Here is a 22,172-nt window from a genome sequence, read left to right on the forward strand (position 1 = left end):
CCTAGATTTGGTTGTCACTTTAGGCTACATGGCAATCTCTAAGGACAAGGTAGAGGAGGTGATACAGGATACAAGGAAAAGGCAGAAAGAAAGGCCAGAGAACACTGCTATTTTTAGTGTTACTTACCTCAAGTTCCTTCTTGCCAATGCAACAAATGATGGAATGTATGTCAGCAAAGTCATCTTCCCTCTACATTTCCTCTAAAATCCAGTTTGGGGTAGGGTGTAACATGGTGGTACACCTGCCTATGAGCTAGGGGAGATAAAATAGGACAAAACTCCCTCCTGAAAATGTTGTCTTTTACCTGCTTAAAATCTTGCAGTTTAGAATGAAGCCTCAATTCCTCACAATGCCTGTCAGGCCCTAGCTCATCTAGCCCCACCTCCTTGACCTCACCTTGTACCACTCGCCCCCTTAATCACTGCACTTCAAGCCATGCTAGCCTTCTTTCTGCTCCTCAAACACACCAAATAATCTTTCTCAGGCTTCTGTGCTTACCTTTCTCTTTGTCTAAAATGCTCTTCCCTCAGTACTTCAAATAGCTGGTTCATTCTCATCCTTCAATCTTTAATGTTATCCCTTAGAGAGCCCCATTTCATCTCAGGTAAATACTTCCTTCCTCTTAGTTTCTATGATATCACCCATTTTACTCCTTCATGGTACTAATCGTGCTTGTGATATATGCAATCATGAAAATTATATATCAGATGATACATGCTTACTTGTTTTTGTTGGTTCTACCCCCATTAGTCTTAAAGTTTCATGAAGATGGAGATCTGGTCTATCAACTCACCAATAAATGAAAAACATATGTAAGCAGAAATATTTGCAAATTAATTTCTAAATTAATTGTGCAAGCACTAATTGCTGTTATTTTCAAAGGAAGGATGGTTAAATTGTCATTATTTAAGGGTTTATTGCCCTCTAGTGGAGAAATAAATAAATTTGAGAACTGAAATGAAAAAGGTCATTGAAGCATTTTTACTATTTGCATTTCACTTGGTAAATTCCAGCAAATGGCAAAAAGACTTTCCATTCATTGGCTGGTGAAAAAAATGCAATAAGATCCTTTTAGACAGTCACTATTAGTTATTCCTTTTGTTATTTTCATAGTATTCCCTTATGATTCTTGTCATCTAGTTTGTTTTGCCTCTCTCTCTACTGCCTGACTTAAAGTATGTTGAATTAATGTTTGATAGATAACTGAATGAAGCATCAGGAATGAGAGAATACTAAAGTTAGGAAAACATGATCACAGACTTGGGAACAATTCCATATGTGGTATCTATTGCAATTTATTTTTCTTCTTGATTTTATTGGGAAGGATGGTGATATTGCATTACATTGCTTTCAGTTCCATCACAGTCAGCAAACCATATTCCAATTTAATAAGTCCAATATATTTACTTATTTATCAATCATTTATTGTGCAGCTGATAAATACCAGGTGATGGGGATAATATAAGTGATGGACAAAATATACAAGGTCCCTACCTGGTCACTAGACTTACAGTGACCAATAATCACACCAAAAAACTGAAATTGTGGAAAATTCTATAAAGAAAAAGTACAGAATACCATGAGAAAATACAAAAGGGGACTGATCTAGTCTTAGCTTGGGGGGGATGGGGAGAAAGAGAATAGTTAGGCACACAGATAACCTTTTAAAAAGTACTCTCTGAGTTATCAGATTAAAGGTGATTTTTATTTCCTTTTTAAATATTTTCTAAATATTTCCTATTTAAATATTTTAAATATTTCTTATTTAAATATTTTCTAAATATTACTTTTTTAATTAGAAAAATCAATAAATATAATAAAAACCTTGGGTCCTCTTAATCTCTCACATACAGAAGTGGAAACAGACATACAGAAGTGGAAACAGGAGAATGAGATGGAGAGAGAGGGAGAAAAGTATAAATGTTAGGGAATTAATTAGGACCTCAGTTGGCTTTTGTTTTGACGGCCCAGAGATTGCTCAAGTCAATGTCTAGGACTGAAGACTCTGATAGACCTATGCTTATGAAAATATGCTGGGTCCAGGTGGACATATTATAGTGCATTTTAAATTTAACATGGAATACTCTGGAATACTTGCTTTCTCTGTTTCTAGTCATGCGAGATGAACTATAATCCAAGATGCTTTACTAATTTATCACGAAAAATTACTGTCACAAGGAAGGAACTCATCTTAAGCCCATATCTTCGTTTGGATAAAACTAGATGTTAAAAAAAAAACATATTAAGCTAAATTATAAACAAAGTTACTTGAAGAAGGGGCATTAGGTGAAGCAAATATTTAATGGAATCATGCTAACACAGGTGATGCATCCTTTTCACACTAGAGATGTTTTGGGTTCTCAAACTTTAGTGTGCATCAAAATGACCTGGAGGGACTGATAAACCACAGATTTATGGGCCCCAACATCAGAGTCTGATTTCATTAAGTCTGGGATGAGGGCCTGAGAATTTGCATGTCTCACAAGTTTCCAGATAAGGCTTATGTTGCCTACACTTGAAAACTACTACTAAGGCTTTTCAGCTTAATTCCCTCATTACCAAGTTTTTAGAAGGTACCTTAATAGCCTATAAAAAATCATGCTCATATATGCACACACACTGATACAGTTTTTTCCTCCTTTGGACTAGATTAGAAAATCCAAAATAACTGGGCTAGACCAGAGAATCTAGAATAATTCTTCTTAAGTGTTAGATCATGGAGAAAAAATTTAATTAAGTATTTAATGTGAATTAGCCTATGCGGAGGGTGATGAAGAGAAGTGTAAGATGTGGATTCTATTTTAATGAAGTTTATAATCTGGTTGGGCTCATAAATTCTTCTGAATGCTTTGCAGTTCTCTCTCTTATATGATTATCTGATCCACTCAGAGAAATTAAATAACTAATTAAAGGTCAAGAAGCAGGTAGCATCAGGTCTGGAATTCATGCCTTCTGATGAGTAGCTCACCAGTCTTTCTAGTCCATTACATTGTTTGCTCAAGCTTCACACAAACTATTTGCATTTGTTTCAAGACTGTGACCAAAGGATGAAATCACTCCTTTAAAAAACTAGTCCTCACTTCTAATGGCATACAGAAAAGGAGACTAACTCTTCTCCCTTTCTTCACTCCTTCCCAAACTGTTCTTGCTTTGCAGGAAAATCTTTGTCACTTTGTTGCTCTCAGATTTCCCGTTTCACATTTTACAGGACAAAGGGTCCTCAGCTATAGAAAGGGTGGGTATTCTGAGTTGCTTTATTAAAACTAACTAATAGTCTCCTCGAAGGGTGTATAGTTTGTCTAATTTCTCTAAAGGCAGTCATAACAAGTCCCTGAGAAATGATTTTCTGACATTAACATGAAAAATCTGGAAAGGGGAGAGGCAGGCAGGAGATAAGAAAATTAAATAAGCAAAAACAGACAAAACCTCTTTTGTTTGGAGAAATACTGGTGAAAAATATTTTAAAAACATTAGCCAGGAAAATCTTAGTGAGTATAATGCACAGTTTGTCCACTGTATTTATGATAGGTAAAGTACTATTCTAGGGATGGGGAAGGGAACAGGATCACAGATAGAAAAAACAGGCTCTATGTTCAAAGAATTTATAATCTATTGGCTAAGACAGACAATGTAGAACTACCAACGAAGTGACACAAAGGTACACAATATGTGCAAGTTCCAGACTGCCATATCTCAACTGCTTATCTGACAGCCAAATGTATTTGGGTATCTCATAGTCATCTCAGGGCTTAATAGGTTAAAAAAAAAAAAATCTGAATTCTTAGTTTCCTTTCAAACCTCTTTAATAGTAATTTTCTCCATCTCAGTAAATGGCAGTACTCTCCAACTAGTAATTCAACCCAGATACCCAGGAGTCAAATCATCTTTCATTCCTTTCTTTCCCTCAAGTCCCACATCATATTCATCAGTCTTTTTTAGATACCCTTGAGTCTATTTCCGCATCTAAAAACCATCATTCTGGGACTTCCCTGGTGGCACAGTGGTTAGGAATCCGCCTGCCAATGCAGGGGACACAGGTTCGAGCCCTGGTCCGGGAAGATCCCACATGCTGCGGAGCAATTAAGCCCCTGCGCCTCAACTACTGAGCCTGCACTCTAGAGCCCGTGTGCTGCAATTGCTGAGCCCACATGCCACAACTACTGAGGCCCACATGCTCTTGGATCCATGCTCCTCAACAAGAGAAGCCACTGCAATGAGAAGCCCGCGCACCGCAACAAAGAGTAGCCCCCGCTCGCCGCAACTAGAGAAAGCCCACGCGAAGCAACAAAGACCCAATGCAGCAAAAATAAATAAATAAATAAATAAGAACTGTCATTCACTCTTCCCCTAATATATTCTACCACCAGCTTAATCCAAACCACCATCATCTCCTGCTTATGCTGCTGTATTAGAATCCTAACTGTGTGATCTGGTCCCTGACCATTTCTCCAGACTCATCTCATAAAACTGTTCTTTCTGAACATGATCCAGCAACACTGGTCTTTTTTTAGGTTCTTGAACACTAAGATGCCAAGTTCTTTCCTGATTTAAGGCCTTTGCGTAACCTATTCACTCTGGAATGTTCTTCCTTTCTTCTGTTGCATGGCTGTCTTTTAGGCCTCAATTTAACTGTCAACTCCCCAGAGAGGCCTTCTCTGACCAACCTAAATCAAACAAATTCCAGTTTATTCTTCTTAAGTCCACCCATAAAAGGTTTAAGTTCCATTAGAAGAGGAATCTCAGACTTCCCTGGTGGCATAGTGGTTAAGAATCCGCCTGCCAATGCAGGGGACATGGGTTCGATCCCTTTTCTGGGAAGATCCCACATGCCGCTGAGCAACTAAGCCCGCGCACCACAACTACTGAGCCTGCGCACCTAGAGCCTGTGCTCCACAACAGGAGAAGTCACTGCAATGAGAAGCCCGTGCACTGCAACGAAGAGCAGCCCCCGCTCCCCACAACTGGAGAAAGCCTGCGCACAGCAACGAAGACCCAATGCAACCAAAAATAAATAAATAAAAATAAAATAATCTTTAAAAAAATAAAAGAACAGGAATCTCACATCTTGGTCACCATTGTAATCCTAGTACCTAGCAGTTCTTGGAACAGAGAAGGGAGGCATTTAAAAACGATCTGTAGAATGAGTAACTAACTACTGGGTGCTTTGTGACCCAATCTTGCAGGGTTAGGAAAGGCTTCTTAACTTAGAAGGCTTCATAAACTGAGACCTAAGGAATGAGTAAGAATTAGCTGTGTTGGGGATGGGATTTAGAAGAGGTCTGGAGGTGAGGGATAATGGTGCATTTGAGGAACTCAGAAAGACAAGAAGGGCCCTGTGAACCATGTTAAGTTTAGACTTAAGCCTGAGGGCAAATAGGAGGGACTGAAGGAAAGGTTTTTAATGGGGCACGCCCAGATCAGATTTGTGCTGTATCAGCCTCCAATGTGGTGTCTGGATTGAAATGTAACAAGACTGAAAGAAGGAGAACCGGCTGGGAGGCTACTGGCATAGTTATGTAGTAGTCGTGCTGAACCAAAGTAATGACAGTAAAAGTGGCAAGAAGTGTATGGATCTGAGATATTCAAGAGGCTGGTATGACTGGCTGGATGTGAGAGATAAGAAAGACACCTAGAAAATTTTCAAGTTTCCCAAGGGGGAGGGGGAATAGGGGAGGAAAGGATTGGGAGTTTGGGATTAGCAAAGGCAAACTATTATATATAGAATGGATAAACAACAAGGTCCTACTGTACAGCACAGGGAACGATATTCAATATCTTATGATAAACCAAAATGGAAAAGAATATGAAAAAGAATATATGTGTATAACTGAGTCACTTTGCCGTACAGAAGAAATCAACACAACATTGTAAATCAACTATACTTGAATAAAATTTTAAAAAAAAAGTAAACTTTCAAGTTTCTGGTTTGAGGACACTGCTCAATTAAGCACTTTCCCTCTGGGTCGTCAAAGCAGTTTGGAAAAGCCAGCTGCCTACTTATCTCCGAGCACCCCAAAAGTCGCAAGTAGCACCTTTTCCTCCCTGTATGTCCGGTTCCAGACGCTCACCCGTGTCCAAATGATGGCACATACAAAAGCTAGCTGAGTGACTGCAGCAGTACTGTCTCAAATTAAAATAATTGACCTTCTTACTCGTTTACGCTCATAACCGCCCTTTTCTAGAAGAGACTGACTCCTGAAAAAACAACATAGAATGCGCTGAGTCTCACTCAGAACGACGTTAAGGGTCTCGTTAGGAGTTTTCGGCCCTTGCTCCCCGAGAACCTCCCCTCCCAGCTCCTCACCTGAGGCAGAGGACGGGGACACTTGCCCGGGCGAAGCACAGTGACGCGAACCCACAAGACTCAGCGGCAAACGAGCGCCCTCCAATCGAATCTCCCGCGCTTCCTTCCGCCGGAAGTGACGCTCTGGCCGTCCTTCCTCAGAGCCAATCAGAAGAAGGAGCCGCCGACGGTGGAGATTTAGCACAGCAACCTGTGAGCAGTTGCGGATGGCCGTTTTTGTCAGACAGGGTTTGATGAAGGTTCTTTACCGACTGGTGGAGCACTAGTACAGTCTGTAAAGTTGGTTTTCGGGTAGCGTTGAGCCAGCTGGGCGTAGGGACCCCAGGAAGGGGTGAGGGTGGGCGGGAGCGCCCCGGGCGGGAGCGCCCCTCGGACCGGGGTTTAGCGGGCTGACTAGAAGGAGAAGCGGACGTGAGTGCTGGGGAAGCCGCGAAGACAAAAGGGGCCTCTGCCGGCTGGGGATGGCACTGCCAGGAGGCGGGGGGAGGGGGAAGGCGGGGCTTGAAACGGCTGCGGGTTGCCGGAAGAAGAAAGGGGGCGTAACGTGGAAGAAGGGCCCGGGATCCAGTGGGATTCCCGGGCGACCTCCGTTGACGGTGAGGGATTGCCTGTGTGGGCTACACGGAGGTTTGGGGTGACCCACCGACAGAGTACCATAGGAGGTGGTTAGGCTGACATCATAGAGGTGGGGTGCAAAGGAGCCAAACCCAGCGGTCTGCGAAGCCAGTGCTCCACCGCCTCCTGAGTGACCTAGTGCAAGTCCCAGCACCTCTCGAGCCTCAGTTTCCTCAGCTATAAATGGCAATAACAATCATACAGGACCCACAAAATAGGTGGGATGGTTGAGTTAGATGAGATGGTGTGCCACTAAGCCTAGTGCTGTAGTGAACCATCAATAAATTGTCATGGTACTGCCCACTGGGGGGGAAAAAAAAAGCACACCGTGAGAGTTGTGAGTTAACTTTTATTGGGGACAAAATAAGGACTAGAGCCCGAGAGACAGCATCTCAGATAGCTCTGCGGAGCTGCTCCAAAGAGGTAGGGGGGAAGGTCAGTGTTATATATGATTTTAGTGGAAGGGGGTATGCACAGTCAAGCACACATTTTGGCAGAGGCTAGCTGCTAGTCACAAGGAGCAGATGTCACCATTGATGATTTTAGTGCTTTTCTAGATATGAGAAGGTGCAAGAATTTGGGCTCATATAACCTCCTGAAACTATATCTGAAAGGCCTGTTCTGCCAGTTTTTCCCAGAGCACAGAGTGCCTCATTCCTGATCTCCACCCTGAACTCCTTTTAGGGTGTGTTGAAGGTCAAGCCTGCAGTGGCTAGTGGCTTAACCCTTGTAGAGGCTGATGGCAAGTACCAATTTTTAGTTGGCTGTACTATTATTGATATTATTACTATTATATGGAATTTGCGGAGGACAAGGCTGTGGCAATGGAATTAGAGTGCGACCGGAATAAAGGTGGACTCTAGAGAGGGGATTGTACAAGAGAGCAATAAAATCTGGCGGCACCCTCTGGGTCGGGGACGGGGTCGGTACGGCTTGGGCGACCCGGGTTTGAGCGGAGTTGCTGAGGGGCGGGGTGGCTTTGGGTTTCCCCCGGGGAGGAGGAGCCTGTCTGCCGCGGGCGGAGCTGCGGGCGGGCCCGGCTCAGGCTGCGCGCATCTGCCAGTCTCCCTTTTACCCTCCTTGCAGCAGCCGGCCTGAGCCATGGGGCGTCGCTCCCTCCTGCTCCTGCTCCTGGCTTTCCTGACTCCTGGGGCCGCCACACCCGTACCGCCGGCCCTGAGGGCCCTCAGCAGCCTGCACTTATCAACCAGCTTCAGATCCCGCCCCGCTGTTGCCATGAAGTACTCGATTCACTACATCCAACAGAAGGTAAGGGGGAAGGGGTTTGGGATGGCGGAGCGGGTGGCGAGGACTGGCTTCGTGGTTCCCAGGCACCGGAGCTCACCCGAAATTTCGGACCCCTAATGCCTAGGACTTGTCCGAACTTTGGCTTACACTTTACAGATGGTGGCCCCAAGTCCCCAGTCTGTTTAAATTCTCTCCTCTCATTACCAATAATTTATTATCAGTCCTGGCTCTACACTCTCTTCTGTGATTGGCCACAACAGTGACTTCAACGCCTTCTGCTCCCAGAGGCTGCCCTAATGAAAATTCCTTTGGCCTCCCGCCACATTCAAATTATTTAATCCCAACTCTGGCACCTACTTCAAGGTGACAGTCATCCTCTGTCGCAAAGCAGCCCCTAAATTCAAATTTCCAATATCTTATTAGATAATATGTAATATTTATTCAACCTAAAATGCCAGCCTGTTGTCTCATGTTCAGCTCAGAGTTGATTCTGTAGGCCCTTTTAAATTTTTTTATTTTTTTAAAAAAATTAATTTTATTTTTGGCTGCGTTGAAGTCTTCTTTGCTGCACGTGGGCTTTCTCTAGTGGCGGCAGGTGGGGGCTACTGTTTGTTGCGGTGCGCAGGTTTCTCATTGCAGTGGCTTCTCTTGTTGCAGAGCATGGGCTCTAGGTGTGCAGGCTTCAGTAGTTGTAGCTCGTGGGCTCAGTAGTTGTGGCTCGCGGGCTCTAGAGCACAGGCTCAGTAGTTGTGGCGCACGGGCTTATTTGCTCTGCGGCACGTGGGATCTTCCCGGACCAGGGCTCGAACCCGTGTCCTCTGCATTGGCAGGTGGATTCTCAACCACTGCGCCACGACGGAAGCCCCCTGTGGGCCTTTCATTAAGAGTTTTTAACCTTCCCTATTCTCCGTGAAACTGAACATATATGTAGCTCACGCTTGTAAAAGAAATTGTAGGAGTCTCTCAGGATTTGGGGAGGGGGGTGGGGGTGAGCATCTCTATAGTTCTGAAGCCTGAGTTTAGGGGTTTAAGGTAGGCATAATGCCTTTGTGCTTGGCTGAAGCATGAGGTAGGTATTCCCTGAGAAGCCTGGATGAAGAAGTACATCCTGTGTGAAATGACAGGATCCCTTACAGTTCTATATTTCTGGGAGCCTGTGAAAAGATAGGCAAAGATTTGGGAAAGGTTGGGATTAGAAGTGCAAGAGTCAGAGGTTTGGCTTTAGGAGTCAAATAGACCAGGATTCCAATCTACTACCTCTGTGACCTTGGGAAGTTTCAAGTACTTCTCTGTGCCCAGTTTCTAGATCTCCAGGGGATTTGGTGATGGTTAAATGAGAGCAGATCACATGTCCCTAGCAGAATATCTGGCCTCAAGTAGGCACTTATTAAATTCTTGGTTACTGACCTATGAATTTTGAATAGGAATTTCAGATAGAGGGATGGCGTGAACTTATAGAATAATTTATAAGAAATTGTTTTTAACCCAGAAATTTAGAGATTATGAGGAAGAGAAAGCATTCTAGTTTTAGCAGGAGTACTAGGAAATGGGTGTCTTTTTCTTAGGCAACTCTCTAGGCTACAGTTTCCTCATTTGTAAATTGAGAGGTTTGGACAAGGACCAATGTGTTTCACATTTCACCGAGGAAAATTAGGGGCTCTTTATGGAGCTGTCTCAAAGGGATGGGGAAGGCCCAAGTGGAATCCAAGTTAGGGTACCCCAGAACCCCCTCTCTCCCTGACCTCTTTCAGCCTGAACTTTATGTTTTTATCTGTTTTATATACTGGGATATTGCAGAGTTCCATAACTAAAGTTAAATTGGAGGGGAACTATTGGAATGAAGATCTCTACAATCCTTTTAGGAATGATGAGAGAGAACTATCAGCAGAAAAGGGGGGTAGGGAATGAAAGGGTAGCAGAGACTGAATGATCTCTTAGGTCCTAATTTATATTCCTTCATTGTAGATTCCTTTCTTGACCACTTCACTCTTTAGATATATAAGTTGAGGCCTGTTCTTTTTCCATTTTTGGTGATTTATAAGATCTGACCTTAGCCATGTTTTGCCCTCTGGCTTATATTTAGTTCATATTTTAGGACACAGATTCTACAAATATATTTATTACCATAATAATTTTATTTACATCAACTCCAATTGAGTTTTATTTCATTTTTTTGAGACACATATGTATTTGTTGCATAATAATGGTTTTATAGTAATTGCCAACTTTTCTGGACCATAGATTTTTAGTTGGGACTGAAAAGTATGTGTAAACTCAACTTTAATTTTTTTAGTTAGAGCACATAAAATACTTTTATGCCTTTTAATAATAAACAATTATTATTGTAACTAAGGCTTAGTTTTTATTCAAGGTTTAATTTTCATCAAACATTATAATAATTTTATTTATCTGTGGTTATATCTGTCCAGCTGACCAAGCGATTCCCAGCTGTCCTTATATGCACATAAGCTCCATGAATGGTCTTGGTAAAAAAGCTGAGCCCTCCTTCATAACTCTGATTACTTGCAGAATGAGGGGCCAAGTCCTTGGTATTGTTCCTCATCTCATAACCCCAGCTGGTCTTTCAGCTTCACATCCTGCCATAGGCCCCCACCTCCCCGCGCCTTCCCTGTACACATATACTTTTAGCAACATAGAACATAGAATTGAAGTTGACTGTGTCAGAAATTGTGTCTGGAATACCATCCCTCTTCTCTGCTAGTTAAACTCTTACCTCTATCCCAGCTGAAATGTCAACTTTCTTGACTTTAGTTGGTCTTTTTTCACATTTACTATTTTGTATGTGTCTCCTCAGCTAGATAGCACTGTGCAGTACCCAGAAGAGCCCATAAAAATATAAAGTACAAAATAAATATTTGTTGAGGGAGTGAATGGATGACTATCCAATGAAAACCCAAACAAAGCAAAGTCTACCATTATTTAATTGACACAAATCATTTTTTGTTTATTTTTCTTTGTATCTTTTACTTCTGTCCTTTACCAATTATATTTCCTCTTCTTTCAGAGTCTTCAAATGTTGTTGATTTAGTAGGAATATTTGATTTCTTTTATCCAAAATAACTGAATCAGGAGACCAGACAAAGGATAGCACATCACTCGGGCACATCAAGGCTCTGGGTACATGTGTGATGCCAGTGTTGTAAAAGGCTCCTTGGGATGCATGGCTTGTGGTTATGAGGTTTCCCTGCTCCTCATTACCCTGCTGCTCCCACCCTAGCCCCTCTGACTGAGGGCATTTTACTATGTGATGTAGTGGGGAAGGAGAATGGGTCCTTTCAGGCTGTCATTTTCCTCACTGGTGAAAATAGAAATCAGTGTTTACTGAGTTAGTCAGGGTTCTCTAGAGAAACAGAATCAATACGATGTGTCCGTGTGTGTGTGTGTGTGTGTGTGTGTGTGTTTGTGTATCTCTTTCTCCACAGAGAGAGATTGATTAATTTTAAGAACTTAGTTCATATGATTGTGGAGCCTTGTAAGTCCCAAATCTGCAGGGTTGGCCAGTGGGCTGGAGACCCAGGGAAGAGTTGCAGTTTGAGTCCAAAGGCAGTCAATTTGCATAATTCCTTGCTCAGGAGAGGTCAGTCTTTTTTACTATTTGGGCCTTCACCTGACTGGATGAGACCCACCCACGTTATGGAGGGTGAAGCTGCTATACTCTAAGTCCACTGATTTAAATGTTAATCCCATCCAAAAAACATCTTCACAGAAACATCTAGAATGTTTGACTATTCTGGGCACCATGGCTCAGCTGAGTTGACATGTAAAATTCACCATTACATCTACCAAGGTTGTTGTGAGGGTTAAATATGGTAATTCAGGAAAGCACATGCATAGTGCCTGGAACATTAGGAAATTAAGGAACTTAATAGAGTAAATGCTGGTTTCTCCCCTGCTCTCTCTTAAAACCACACTCTCCGTAGTGCTATACATTTCAGGTTGATCCAGATGCTGACAGTTGTGGTAATGTCTCTTCTAGAAACCTAGTGGTCAGTCATCTACACTCAACTATTCTTATTTAACTACTGAACACTGTTTATGTGAGAGCTCTGCATCTTGGCCCAGCATTGAACTCATGGCTGCTGACTCCTGCAGGGCCTTCCCACAGCTCTGTCCTTATCTACTATGAGACCATCACAGTGGACTAAGCTATTTTGATTTATGTACATCCCTTACAGTTCTACTTTCAATTCCTTTTCTGGGTTTCCCTTTCTTGTCATGGTGGTCCTGATGTCTAGTAAAACGGAGCTGTGTCAGGCCTGTTGGAAGGGCCTATTGCTTTTTCTCCCCCTCTTCCTCTTCTTTTCATTTTTTCCTTCTTCTCTTTTTCTTATTGGTTCATCTGTTGATGGCCTTCCCCTGAGGCCTGGAGCATACCGTCACAAATATTATGTGATTTCTGAACTGATTTCTGTTTTTGCTCACAGAATCATTGTCAGAAGGGGTCATTGTAGTCCACCCCTTAGATATGATGAATTGACTGTGGTCAAAATTATGGAGGGTTAGGAACTTGATAGAGCTTGAATACCATACAGGTTTGAGAATGAATTCTGTTTCTAACACTACCTGAGTAACTTCAGATAAGTTACTCTGAGCTTCTATTTTTATAATCAGCCAAATAGGGATAATTATACTACTCATCTCACAGATTTGTTGTGAAATGAGCTGATATGTGTAAAGTGCTTATCAGGCACAGTTTAGATCACTTGGTAAACACTCAGTAAATGGTAAATGTTATTTTTATTTTATCTTGCAGTTTCTTAATATGGCTTTAAACTTACCTCCTCTCCACTCAGAATAAAATATTTAAGTCATTCCTTGTGATACCTAAAATAATTATTCTGGAAAATATGAAAATCTTTGTGAATTCTTTTCTGTTACATATGTAGTACATATGTGTCTTTTTACCAGTGGGATATAATATAGTACACTTGTAAATAAGGCATAGAAATTAATTTTTTTCCTCACTTGAAATCATTTTCTTTCACATAAGACTGACATATAAAGAAAGTCATCTGAAGCTATTTCTATCTTTTTTCTATGCTATTTTGAGTTTTGGTAAATTGTGGAGGGGAAAACATATGATAATAAATGTATCCTTTTAGGTTTTTGCAAATACCTTCTCTTCTTGATATTAATAGTAAACCTAACACTGTCTTTCTGATAGCAGAGTTTTGAATATTTTATCAGTTAATGCTAAAATGTAATTTCAGCAAAAATTTTAGATTTTGTACTGTCATGTTTGTATCCATCAGCATATTACAGGGACTTTGTGCTTTAGCCACATAAAACACAACATTTTCGAAATTTGAGTGCTAGTATCAGCCCTGCCACTAACTGGTGTTAATATTGATACCTTGGGCAAATTGCTTTGCTCTAGATCTCAGTGTACTAATATGTAAGATAAGAAGATTAGATCTGCTGATCTCTGATGCATCTGTAATTCTGTTCACAACTGCCTCCTGTCTATAGGGCATTATATCAGGAGTGGTGGGGATGTGAGCACAAGTTCTATTTTTTGCCCTACCCATTAATTGCCTTTGGTAAATCAGACCTAAACAATTTTTCCATGTCAACTTTGAATAAGATACAGACTGAAATCATGTAAAATGTTTTTTAAATTAAAAATTAGCTCTCCCACTGACACCATATTTATAACATAGAACATTGTATTTATGTTTATGATTTTAAAGTTTGCTTGGTTGAAGGCGGATTGGAGAAGAAAGAAGAATCATAGGTAAGAAAAATAACTGATGATATGTGTTATTTGTTTTCCTTCCCAGTGCCTTGCATGGTACCCTCTACGTAGTACTTCTTTTTTTTTTTTTTTTAAAGGATATTTATTTTACTTTTTTTTTTTCTTTAAAGGAATTCCTTTTATTTTTATTATTTATTTATTTATTTATTTATTTAGTTTTGGCTGTGTTGGGTCTTCGTTTCTGTGCGAGGGCTTTCTCTAGTTGCGGCCAGCGGGGGCCACTCTTCATCGCGGTGCGCGGGCCTGTCACTGTCGCGGCCTCTGTTGTTGCGGAGCACAGGCTCCAGACGCGCAGGCTCAGCAATTGTGGCTCACGGGCCTGGTTGCTCCGCAGCATGTGGGATCTTCCCAGACCAGGGCTCGAACCCGTGTCCCCTGCATTGGCAGGCAGACTCTCAACCACTGTGCCACCAGGGAAGCCCCGTAGTACTTCTTAATAAAGATTTTTTGAATGGAAAAAATTGACTATAAATTAAAATGAATATGGAGTAGGGGGGGAGAGTAAATTCAAATATGCAGTGCATAAGTGTCTAATGCATTAATAATAATAATAATCTGCTACCATTTATTGAAAGCTTTATATGCTCTAGATACTCTGCTAAATACTTAATAGACATTCACTTGTTTAATTCCTATAGCCATCCTACAAGGTAGATGCTATTATTGTCCAGCTTTATAGGTGAGAGAACTATCATACAGACAGGTTAAGTTACATGTTCAAGATAAACCACTTATCTGTACCATTTTGTTTTTCTAAAAATAGACTCATGAGTTTCGAGTTCTAAAATGAATGTCATTACCCTGCTTGTTGTACTAAGCAGGATAGGCTAGGTTGTGCTACAGTAACAAAACTCCAAAATTTCAGTGATTTAACCCAACAAAAATTTATGACTCACAGTGTATTTCCATTCAGGTGAGCAGAGGGTTCTGCTCATTACATTCACTTAGAGGCTGAGGGTCTGATAGAGGCTTCCTCTCAATTTATGCGTTCACGATCAATGTAGCAGTGGAGAAAGAACATAGAAGGCTTGTGCTAGCATATAAATGCTCCAGCCTGGAAATGACAGGTCACTTCCTTTTATAAGTCATTGGCCAGAACAGGTTACATTGTTTTCTCTAACCACAGGGTGGGAAGACAAAAAGTATTGACTTTGGAGTGCCTAGAAGGAGAGAAGGCACTAAAGAGTGCCATACTTAATCAGTCACTTACTCACCTACGCATCCACCTACTCAAATGTTTATCCAATTCCTTTTATATTTCAAGCACCAGGCTAGGTCCTGGGGAGGCAGAGATGATTACATTCTGGAGGACCTCACATTACATTTTTTGACCATTCCAATAGCACATACTTAACTTGTATCTGAAAAATATGGAAAAGCACTAATAAATTTGTAATGTCTTGGCATTTATTTGATGTTACGGAAAAACCTGAACAAACTTTTTGGCCAACCCAATATATGGCTGCAACTCACAGATTGCTTCAAAAAAAATAGCCCTAAAGTTAGGCTGGTCTACTTAGTATTTTCTTACTCAGCTTATCATCATCATATATATGTACATATACACATATATGTACACATTGAAGCACATAATAAAAAAAGGGAATTAATTTATTCATATTGTCATTCAGTAATTAAAAATAATTGTTTTGCTTTTTTTTAAAATAAAAGAAACAATCAATATATGGATTTATATAAAAAATCTTACTTGTGCTTTGTAGGTATTAGATAATTGGTCATCAAAACAGGAAAATTCTGCATTGATAATATATATTTTATTTGGGAATATATAAAAATCTTTTTTTCTTCTAGTTCACAATTTAAGAAAAGTCCTAGTTATTGTTTATGAGCAGTGAACAATGAAATTTATTGATTATCTAATCTGGGCCAGATATTATGCTAAAATCTTTTACATACCGGTTAATTATTACAATCACTTTTAAAAACAGATGGCTTAATTCAGGTTCATATAGGCTAAATGTCTCGATCAAGCTATTAAGGGACAATATTGTGAGTTATATTTTAATCTGTTGCTTCCAAGATCTATGACCTTTCATTCAGTTGACACCATGATGCCTCTGTGTTGTAAGCAGTAGTAACAAAACTGACGTCTCTGTATCTATCTATATTCCACATTCAGTCTTTACAACAATCCTGTGAGGTAGATATCATCCTCATTTTTAGATGTGAAACTACCAAGGTTCAAAAAGATCAAAGAAGGAAACATCCAAAATATCCTACTTGTAAATCTCCTGGTTTTTCACTGTAAATATATCATTGTAAGTGATTTGTGGTGTATCCATTAAATGGAATATTATTAGCTGTTAAAAATGATGGTCTTGAAGTATATCTGATGATGTGGAGAAATAGTCATGAATTAATGATGTGAAAAAAACAAAATAGAAAACTGAATGTACAATGTATTTCCAGATTCATTTACTCAATTTTTTTTAAGTGCCTACTATGTGCTAGGCACTATTCTAGGCAGTGGGGAAAGAGCATTAAAAGCATTGGGAAGAGCAAGTGCAAAAACCATGAGGTAGGTGTGTGCCTGGTGGGAAAAACTGCAAGGAGGCCAGTATGGCTGGAGGGGTGTGCCCAAGGGAGAGAGTAGTAGGGGATGAGGACAGTGAGGAGGAGAGAGAACGTATATACTCCTCTAGTAGAGAAGGAAGGCAGATGAACTAGGGAAGTAGAGTTTGATTGCAGGGCAGTTGTGAAGTCTCATGCAAGTTAGTAAGACCACATGACATGGCTGTATGTTTCTATAGCTACATTCAGTTTCTTGGGTATGGGTGTGGGGTTGGTGGAGAATTCTTTTCAACTAGGATTGCCCTTTTGCCAAATGAGTAAAACAAAATGAGAGAGAGACATGGAAGCTGAGGGGTGTATGCAAAGAGTTATGGACCACAGAATTTAAGCCAAGTAGGGAGGTGAGTGAGGATGGGGTGAGGGACAGTGAAAAGGTGGATAATGTGAGGTTGAAGGATTTGGAGAATCACAGTAGAAGAGGGAATGAGCTGGAAAGATAGAGGAAGTAGAATGCTTAAAATTGAGGGTGTGGCAGGATTACAGTTACTGGGAATGACAAGGTCTAGGGTTCGACCATGGGTTAGTGACCAAGGTAGGTGAAGGACAAGGTCGTTGGAGGAGAGGAGCAAAAGGAACTAAAGGGCCAAGATATTGAAGTCACTAAGAGTTTTGAAAGGAGTTACGTTGGAGCGACAGTGAACAAGGAGCTAAAATCTTCAAGGCATGAAGGGAAGTGAACCAGGGGTCAGTAGATGATTGTAGCGAGAAGGGTAGTGGGGTGTTATAGTTTGATGACATAATATTTAAAGGTAGTGAATTGAGGAAGATGGAGGGAGAATTAGGAACAATGGAAATACCTATCCCACCTCCAGGCCCAGTGGTGGGAGAGGTTTGAGAGAAAAATCAACTACCAATTGAGAGGGTCAGATATGTTTAAAAATATGTTTATAGCTGCACAGAGAAAGAGTAGAAGAAAATATACTAAAATAGTAACAATGGTGGAAAGATGTGTGATGTTTCATTTTATTCTTTATACTTTTCTGTATTTTTCACATTATCTGTGATGAATCTGCATTGTTTTGTAATCCATTTAAAAAGAGTATTATTAAAAAAAGAAAGCAGTTGCCCTGTCCTGGCTCACACAGGCAGTATGTGGCAGTGTCAGAACCTGGGCCTTGGGACTCCAGACTGCACCACCCAGCACCACATCTCCGGGTAAACACTCGGACTACTCTTATCTCTCTTTCGTTGCCTGGCTATGGCTGCTTTGCCATGTTTTCCTTGAATATTTTACATCCTTATCTTCCATACACAGCTGAAACAAGGATGAAGAACTCATTTGAGTGGAGATAGAGGAAAAAAAGAACAATGGCCCTTTATAACCCCATTTCAACCTAAGGTTTTACTGAAAGGGGAGAAGAGGGTGACAGGAAAGAAGAAAGGTTTCCAGAGGAATTGTACATGTTTCAAAGAGAGGGGGAGGAATTCAGGCCACCCAAGTAGAACCAAGGCATATATTTTCCCTAAGTCTCCAACCCCTCCTATCTGTACTTTTCACAGATAGGAGCCCATGGTTCCTCTCACAGCTGCTTTGCAGATCATTCCCAAACCCATAATTGTAGATCGACCTGTCTCTGTCTCACTTTTGACATATTTCTCTAAGAATAATCATAATAGTAATAATAGAAAATATTTATTGAGCTCTTACTATGTACTAGGCAGTGTTCTAAACACTTTACATATATTAGCTCATTAATTCTCACAGTGACCTCACGAGGTCTCGGTACTGCTATCCCCAATTTATAGATGGAGAAACTGAGGCACCAACTGCGTTTTAATTACTACCTCATTCTGCCTCCTTATATTTCTACTTGGATCTGTAGTTCTAACTCAAAACCAGACTTATCTGGTTAATGATGACTTTCTCCTGGTGGCACTATTATCATTTAAAAAAAATTATTGAGGACTACATATATGCCAGGCATGGTTCTTGAGACAATAGTTGGACTGCTCATGTGGAGCTTATTTTCTGGTTAGGAAGTAGATAATAAGCAAATAAACATGAAATAAATAAGATAATTGTAGATTGTAATGATTGCCTTGAAGGAAATAAGCATGTATACCCCGTATGTGTAAATATGGGGTACAGCAGTTGGGAAAGGCTTATCTCAGGAGGTTTCCCTGAGGAAGGGACACTGGATCAGAGAGGGAGCAGAACGTATAAAGTCCCTAAAGCTTGAAATGTCAGGTATTTTTGGCTCTTCTTTCTCCCATATTCTTTGTAACAACAAGTTAGGTTGATTCCATTCTCAGAGTACATCTGTTATTTTCACTTTTATGGCCCTCATGCTTTGTTGCAGCTTCTATTATTGCCTTCTTGGACTGGAAGAGTCTCTTAACTGGCCTTCCTTGCAACCTACAGTTTCCCCTCCACTGCAGTCCCCATGGGCCACATTAATTACCTCCCCTCCAGTCAAACCTCTCTTCTGCTCAGGACCTGCAATGATTCCTGATTGTTTGCTTTATTAAGAACAAAATCCTGTATGTTCGAGGCCTTCCACCCTTTGGCTCCAACCCACCTTTCCAGTTTGCTAATCTGTTCTCCACACATGCCCATTCCTTTCCTGTTTCTATGCTTTAACCCACATTGTCCCTTTGCCTGTAATGCCTCTCCTCTGGCCCTGCCCTCCTTTATCAACCCCTTGCATTTTTTAAGCCCCATCTCAGACACTGCCTCTTCCAGGAGCCATTTCTTAATCGCCCAGAAAGTGTGTGATTGGTCAGATCTTTCTTTGTACTTCTCTCATGGCATGTGTCTTACTCTAGCCTTGTGTTAAAACCTTTTGTTCCCCTTTTAAAGCAGGAAGTCTGTCTTGAAGGATCCAAACCCCTCCACAGCATACTGCACACTGTTTTACTTAGAGTGTCATCTGCACTAACGTTTTTTGAATCTATATCTCCCCCCTTCCCTTTTCCTGCTTCTCTGCACATTGAGGTAAGGAAGGGGTGTGTATGTATAGGGTAGGAAAGAGTGTGGAAACTTGATTCTCAACTGTCTAAAAGGCTTTGGGGGAACAAGGTAGGAAGCCAGGCAAATAAAAACAGGCTTACTTGTTCTCATCCTCTTATTTGGATGATCTGGAAACTGGTTGTCTGTACTGACCCTTCTCCCAAAGTATCTACATAGAAGGAGTCCTGGGAGGGAGTGCAGCAGCCCCTGTTTTTTCTGCTTTGTGTGTGGATGTGGGCTAGGGGAAGGGTGAAGAATGAATGTATCAGGAACAATATCTCCTTAAGAGCTGCTTCTGTAGTGGCTGTGTACTGCCTTTGTTTATTAGAGAGCTAAAGTAAAGGGAGTACTTTTTATGGTTTTGGCTTTTCATTTGCAAACAGAGGCTAATTAACTATGTGTATTTGTAAATCCTTGCTGTCTATTGTGTATGAGTCAGTTAGTTCCAAGTTGCCCTGCGGTGCTGTGACTGGAGAGAAACAGCTGCCCTGTCTCTCAGGCTCATGATCTCTTTCTTGCTGATTGTATTGTGAGGACTGCCCACGTGGGGTTAGGAAAAGGCAGATTTTTTGAAGTCAGATTTCTTTAGGAACTTTTCCCAGAGCAGCCCTGCAGTTTGGTTATATGATACAATTTATATGTATGAAAGTATAACTACTATAGAAGTTATGATAGCTAACATTTATAGAGTAAAGCAGCACAGTTATATATTCATTCAACAAATATTTATTGAACTCTCCCTATGTGACATATACTGTGTCAATAGCTAGGGATAAGGGGAAAGCAAAAACGTGCATCATGAAGCTTACAGTTTAGTGGGAAAGAAGATAGTGACAAGGAATTACAAGTGTGATATGTGTTTTAAGGAAGTAGTTTGCTGCGGAATCTACGGTACGGTCCTAAGTCTTGGGTATTAGGGCTTCCTCTGGTCAGCAATGGTGTTAAAGCAGAGACAAGAAGCTGAATAGGAGTTGGCAAGGGGAAGGGAGGTGATGGAGATTTTTGTCCAGGTAGAGGATGTATCATGTACAAGATACTAATTTAGGAAAGAGTAGGAGGAATTGAAAGGAGGTCAGTAAGACTGGGACAGGGGGCAGAGATGATGAGGCAAGAGGCGGGCGATCAACAGTGTGAAGTCAGTGTTGTCACTATTTCCACTTACACACACATGGTGTGGGTATTCCTTCTTTGAAGCCTTCATTGACTTTAAGAACATAACTTGGTGTTGAGCTGGTGCTGGGGCAGAGCACCGCTCTGTTCACCATAGTACGACATGTTCACCTTGTGACAGGTACTGCATATGTGCTCTTCATATACTTATCTTTAACCCTGCACGGAGGTACTACATCTCTTTTACAGAGGAATAGAGGGCTCAGAGATGAAGTAATTTTATTCATGATCACATAGCTGGTAAATGATAACACCAGGATTTAAACTGAGCTTTGGTGTCATCAGAACCCATACTCCATGTTGCCTCTGTAATAGCTGTATTTCTGGAATAGATAGAAGATTTTGTAATTTATGGTCTGATTTAGAGATAGTTGTGGAAGTCACATTATATTAAGGAAATCCAGATTACACATTAAAAACGTTGAGGAATAAGAGGAGTTTCAATTCTCTTTTTAACAGCAAGTTGGGTGATTTCAGAGAGTAAAAAGAAGCATAACAGAGTTTTTAACAATACAGAACTTTCTTCTGGCTTTGGTTTTGTGTTATGGAAAGAAGAATTTAAATGAATGGGATTGCAGGATTATATGGTAGCTCTAACTACCATATAATCCTGCAATCCCATTCCTGGGCATATACCCAAAGAAAACCATAATTCAAAAAGATACATGCACCCCAGTGTTCATTGCAGCACTATTTACAATGACCAGATATGGAAGCACCCTAAATGTCCATCGACAGAGGAAAGGTTAAAGATGTGGTATATATATACAATGGAACATTACTCAACCATAAAAAAGAATGAAATAATGTCATTTGCAGTTAAAGATGGATGGACCTAGAGATTGTCATCCTGAGTGAAGTAAGTCATACAGAGAAAAACAAATACCATATGATATTGCTTATATGTGGAATCTAAAAAAAAATGTTACAAATGAACCTACTTACAAAACAGAAATAGAGTCACAGATGTAGAAAACAAACTTATGGTTACGGGGTGGGGAGAGGGGGGAGGGATAAATTGGAAGATTGGGATCGACATATATACACTACTATATATAAAATAGATAACTAATAAGACCTACTGTATAGCACAGGGAACTCTTCTCAATACTCTGTAATGACCTACATGGGAAAAGAATTTTAAAAAGAGTGGATATATGTGTATGTATAACTGATTCACTTTGCTGTACAGCAGAAACTAACACAACGTTGTAAATCAACTCTACTCCAGTAAAAATTAATTTAAAAAAATGAATGGGAACTACGTTAGTAGCAGAAGAGGACTATGACACCTGAGATAAAATGTACTATGAGATATTTTTGGGTGGCTCTGTACATTCTAGAGTAAAGGATGTTAAGAGCCCTCCATTGATGATCACAAAAAGGCACTCTCCACGGGGAATAAAGTAATGAGGTCACTACTGTGGAACTTTGTCCCCTTAAGCTTGGTGCTTAATACAGTTTACCATAAATGCATTAGCGAATCCTCCATTTTAAGCTTTCTCAGCAGTCCATG

At 40.7% G+C, this 22,172-nt stretch overlaps 2 protein-coding genes across 9 annotated transcripts in view; one reads left to right on the forward strand and one right to left on the reverse strand.

The window, feature by feature from the left end:
* Positions 1–6,351, reverse strand: part of DDIAS (DNA damage induced apoptosis suppressor) — a 54,429-nt gene extending 48,078 nt beyond the window's left edge. The window contains exon 1 of one of the 2 annotated variants that reach the window (XR_009504602.1): positions 6,306–6,351. The gene's annotated coding sequence lies outside the window, so the exon portion shown is untranslated. Of the gene's footprint in view, positions 1–127; positions 190–6,305 lie in introns of those variants that run through there. The other variant, XR_009504601.1, reaches the window with a different exon arrangement.
* A 91-nt stretch (positions 6,352–6,442) lies between these two features.
* Positions 6,443–22,172, forward strand: part of PRCP (prolylcarboxypeptidase) — a 71,225-nt gene continuing 55,495 nt past the window's right edge. Inside the window, exons 1-2 of one of the 7 annotated variants that reach the window (XM_059929435.1) lie at positions 6,443–6,497; positions 8,007–8,189. In XM_059929435.1, coding sequence (XP_059785418.1) covers positions 8,022–8,189 — 168 coding nt within the window. In that variant the 5' untranslated portion in view covers positions 6,443–6,497; positions 8,007–8,021. Of the gene's footprint in view, positions 6,597–6,838; positions 6,902–7,555; positions 7,663–8,006; positions 8,190–22,172 lie in introns of those variants that run through there. The other 6 variants (XM_059929437.1, XM_059929436.1, XM_059929440.1 and 3 more) reach the window with 6 other exon arrangements.

The sequence above is a fragment of the Balaenoptera ricei genome, chromosome 8, assembly GCF_028023285.1.
Source record: "Balaenoptera ricei isolate mBalRic1 chromosome 8, mBalRic1.hap2, whole genome shotgun sequence".
Classification (NCBI taxonomy): domain Eukaryota; kingdom Metazoa; phylum Chordata; class Mammalia; order Artiodactyla; family Balaenopteridae; genus Balaenoptera; species Balaenoptera ricei.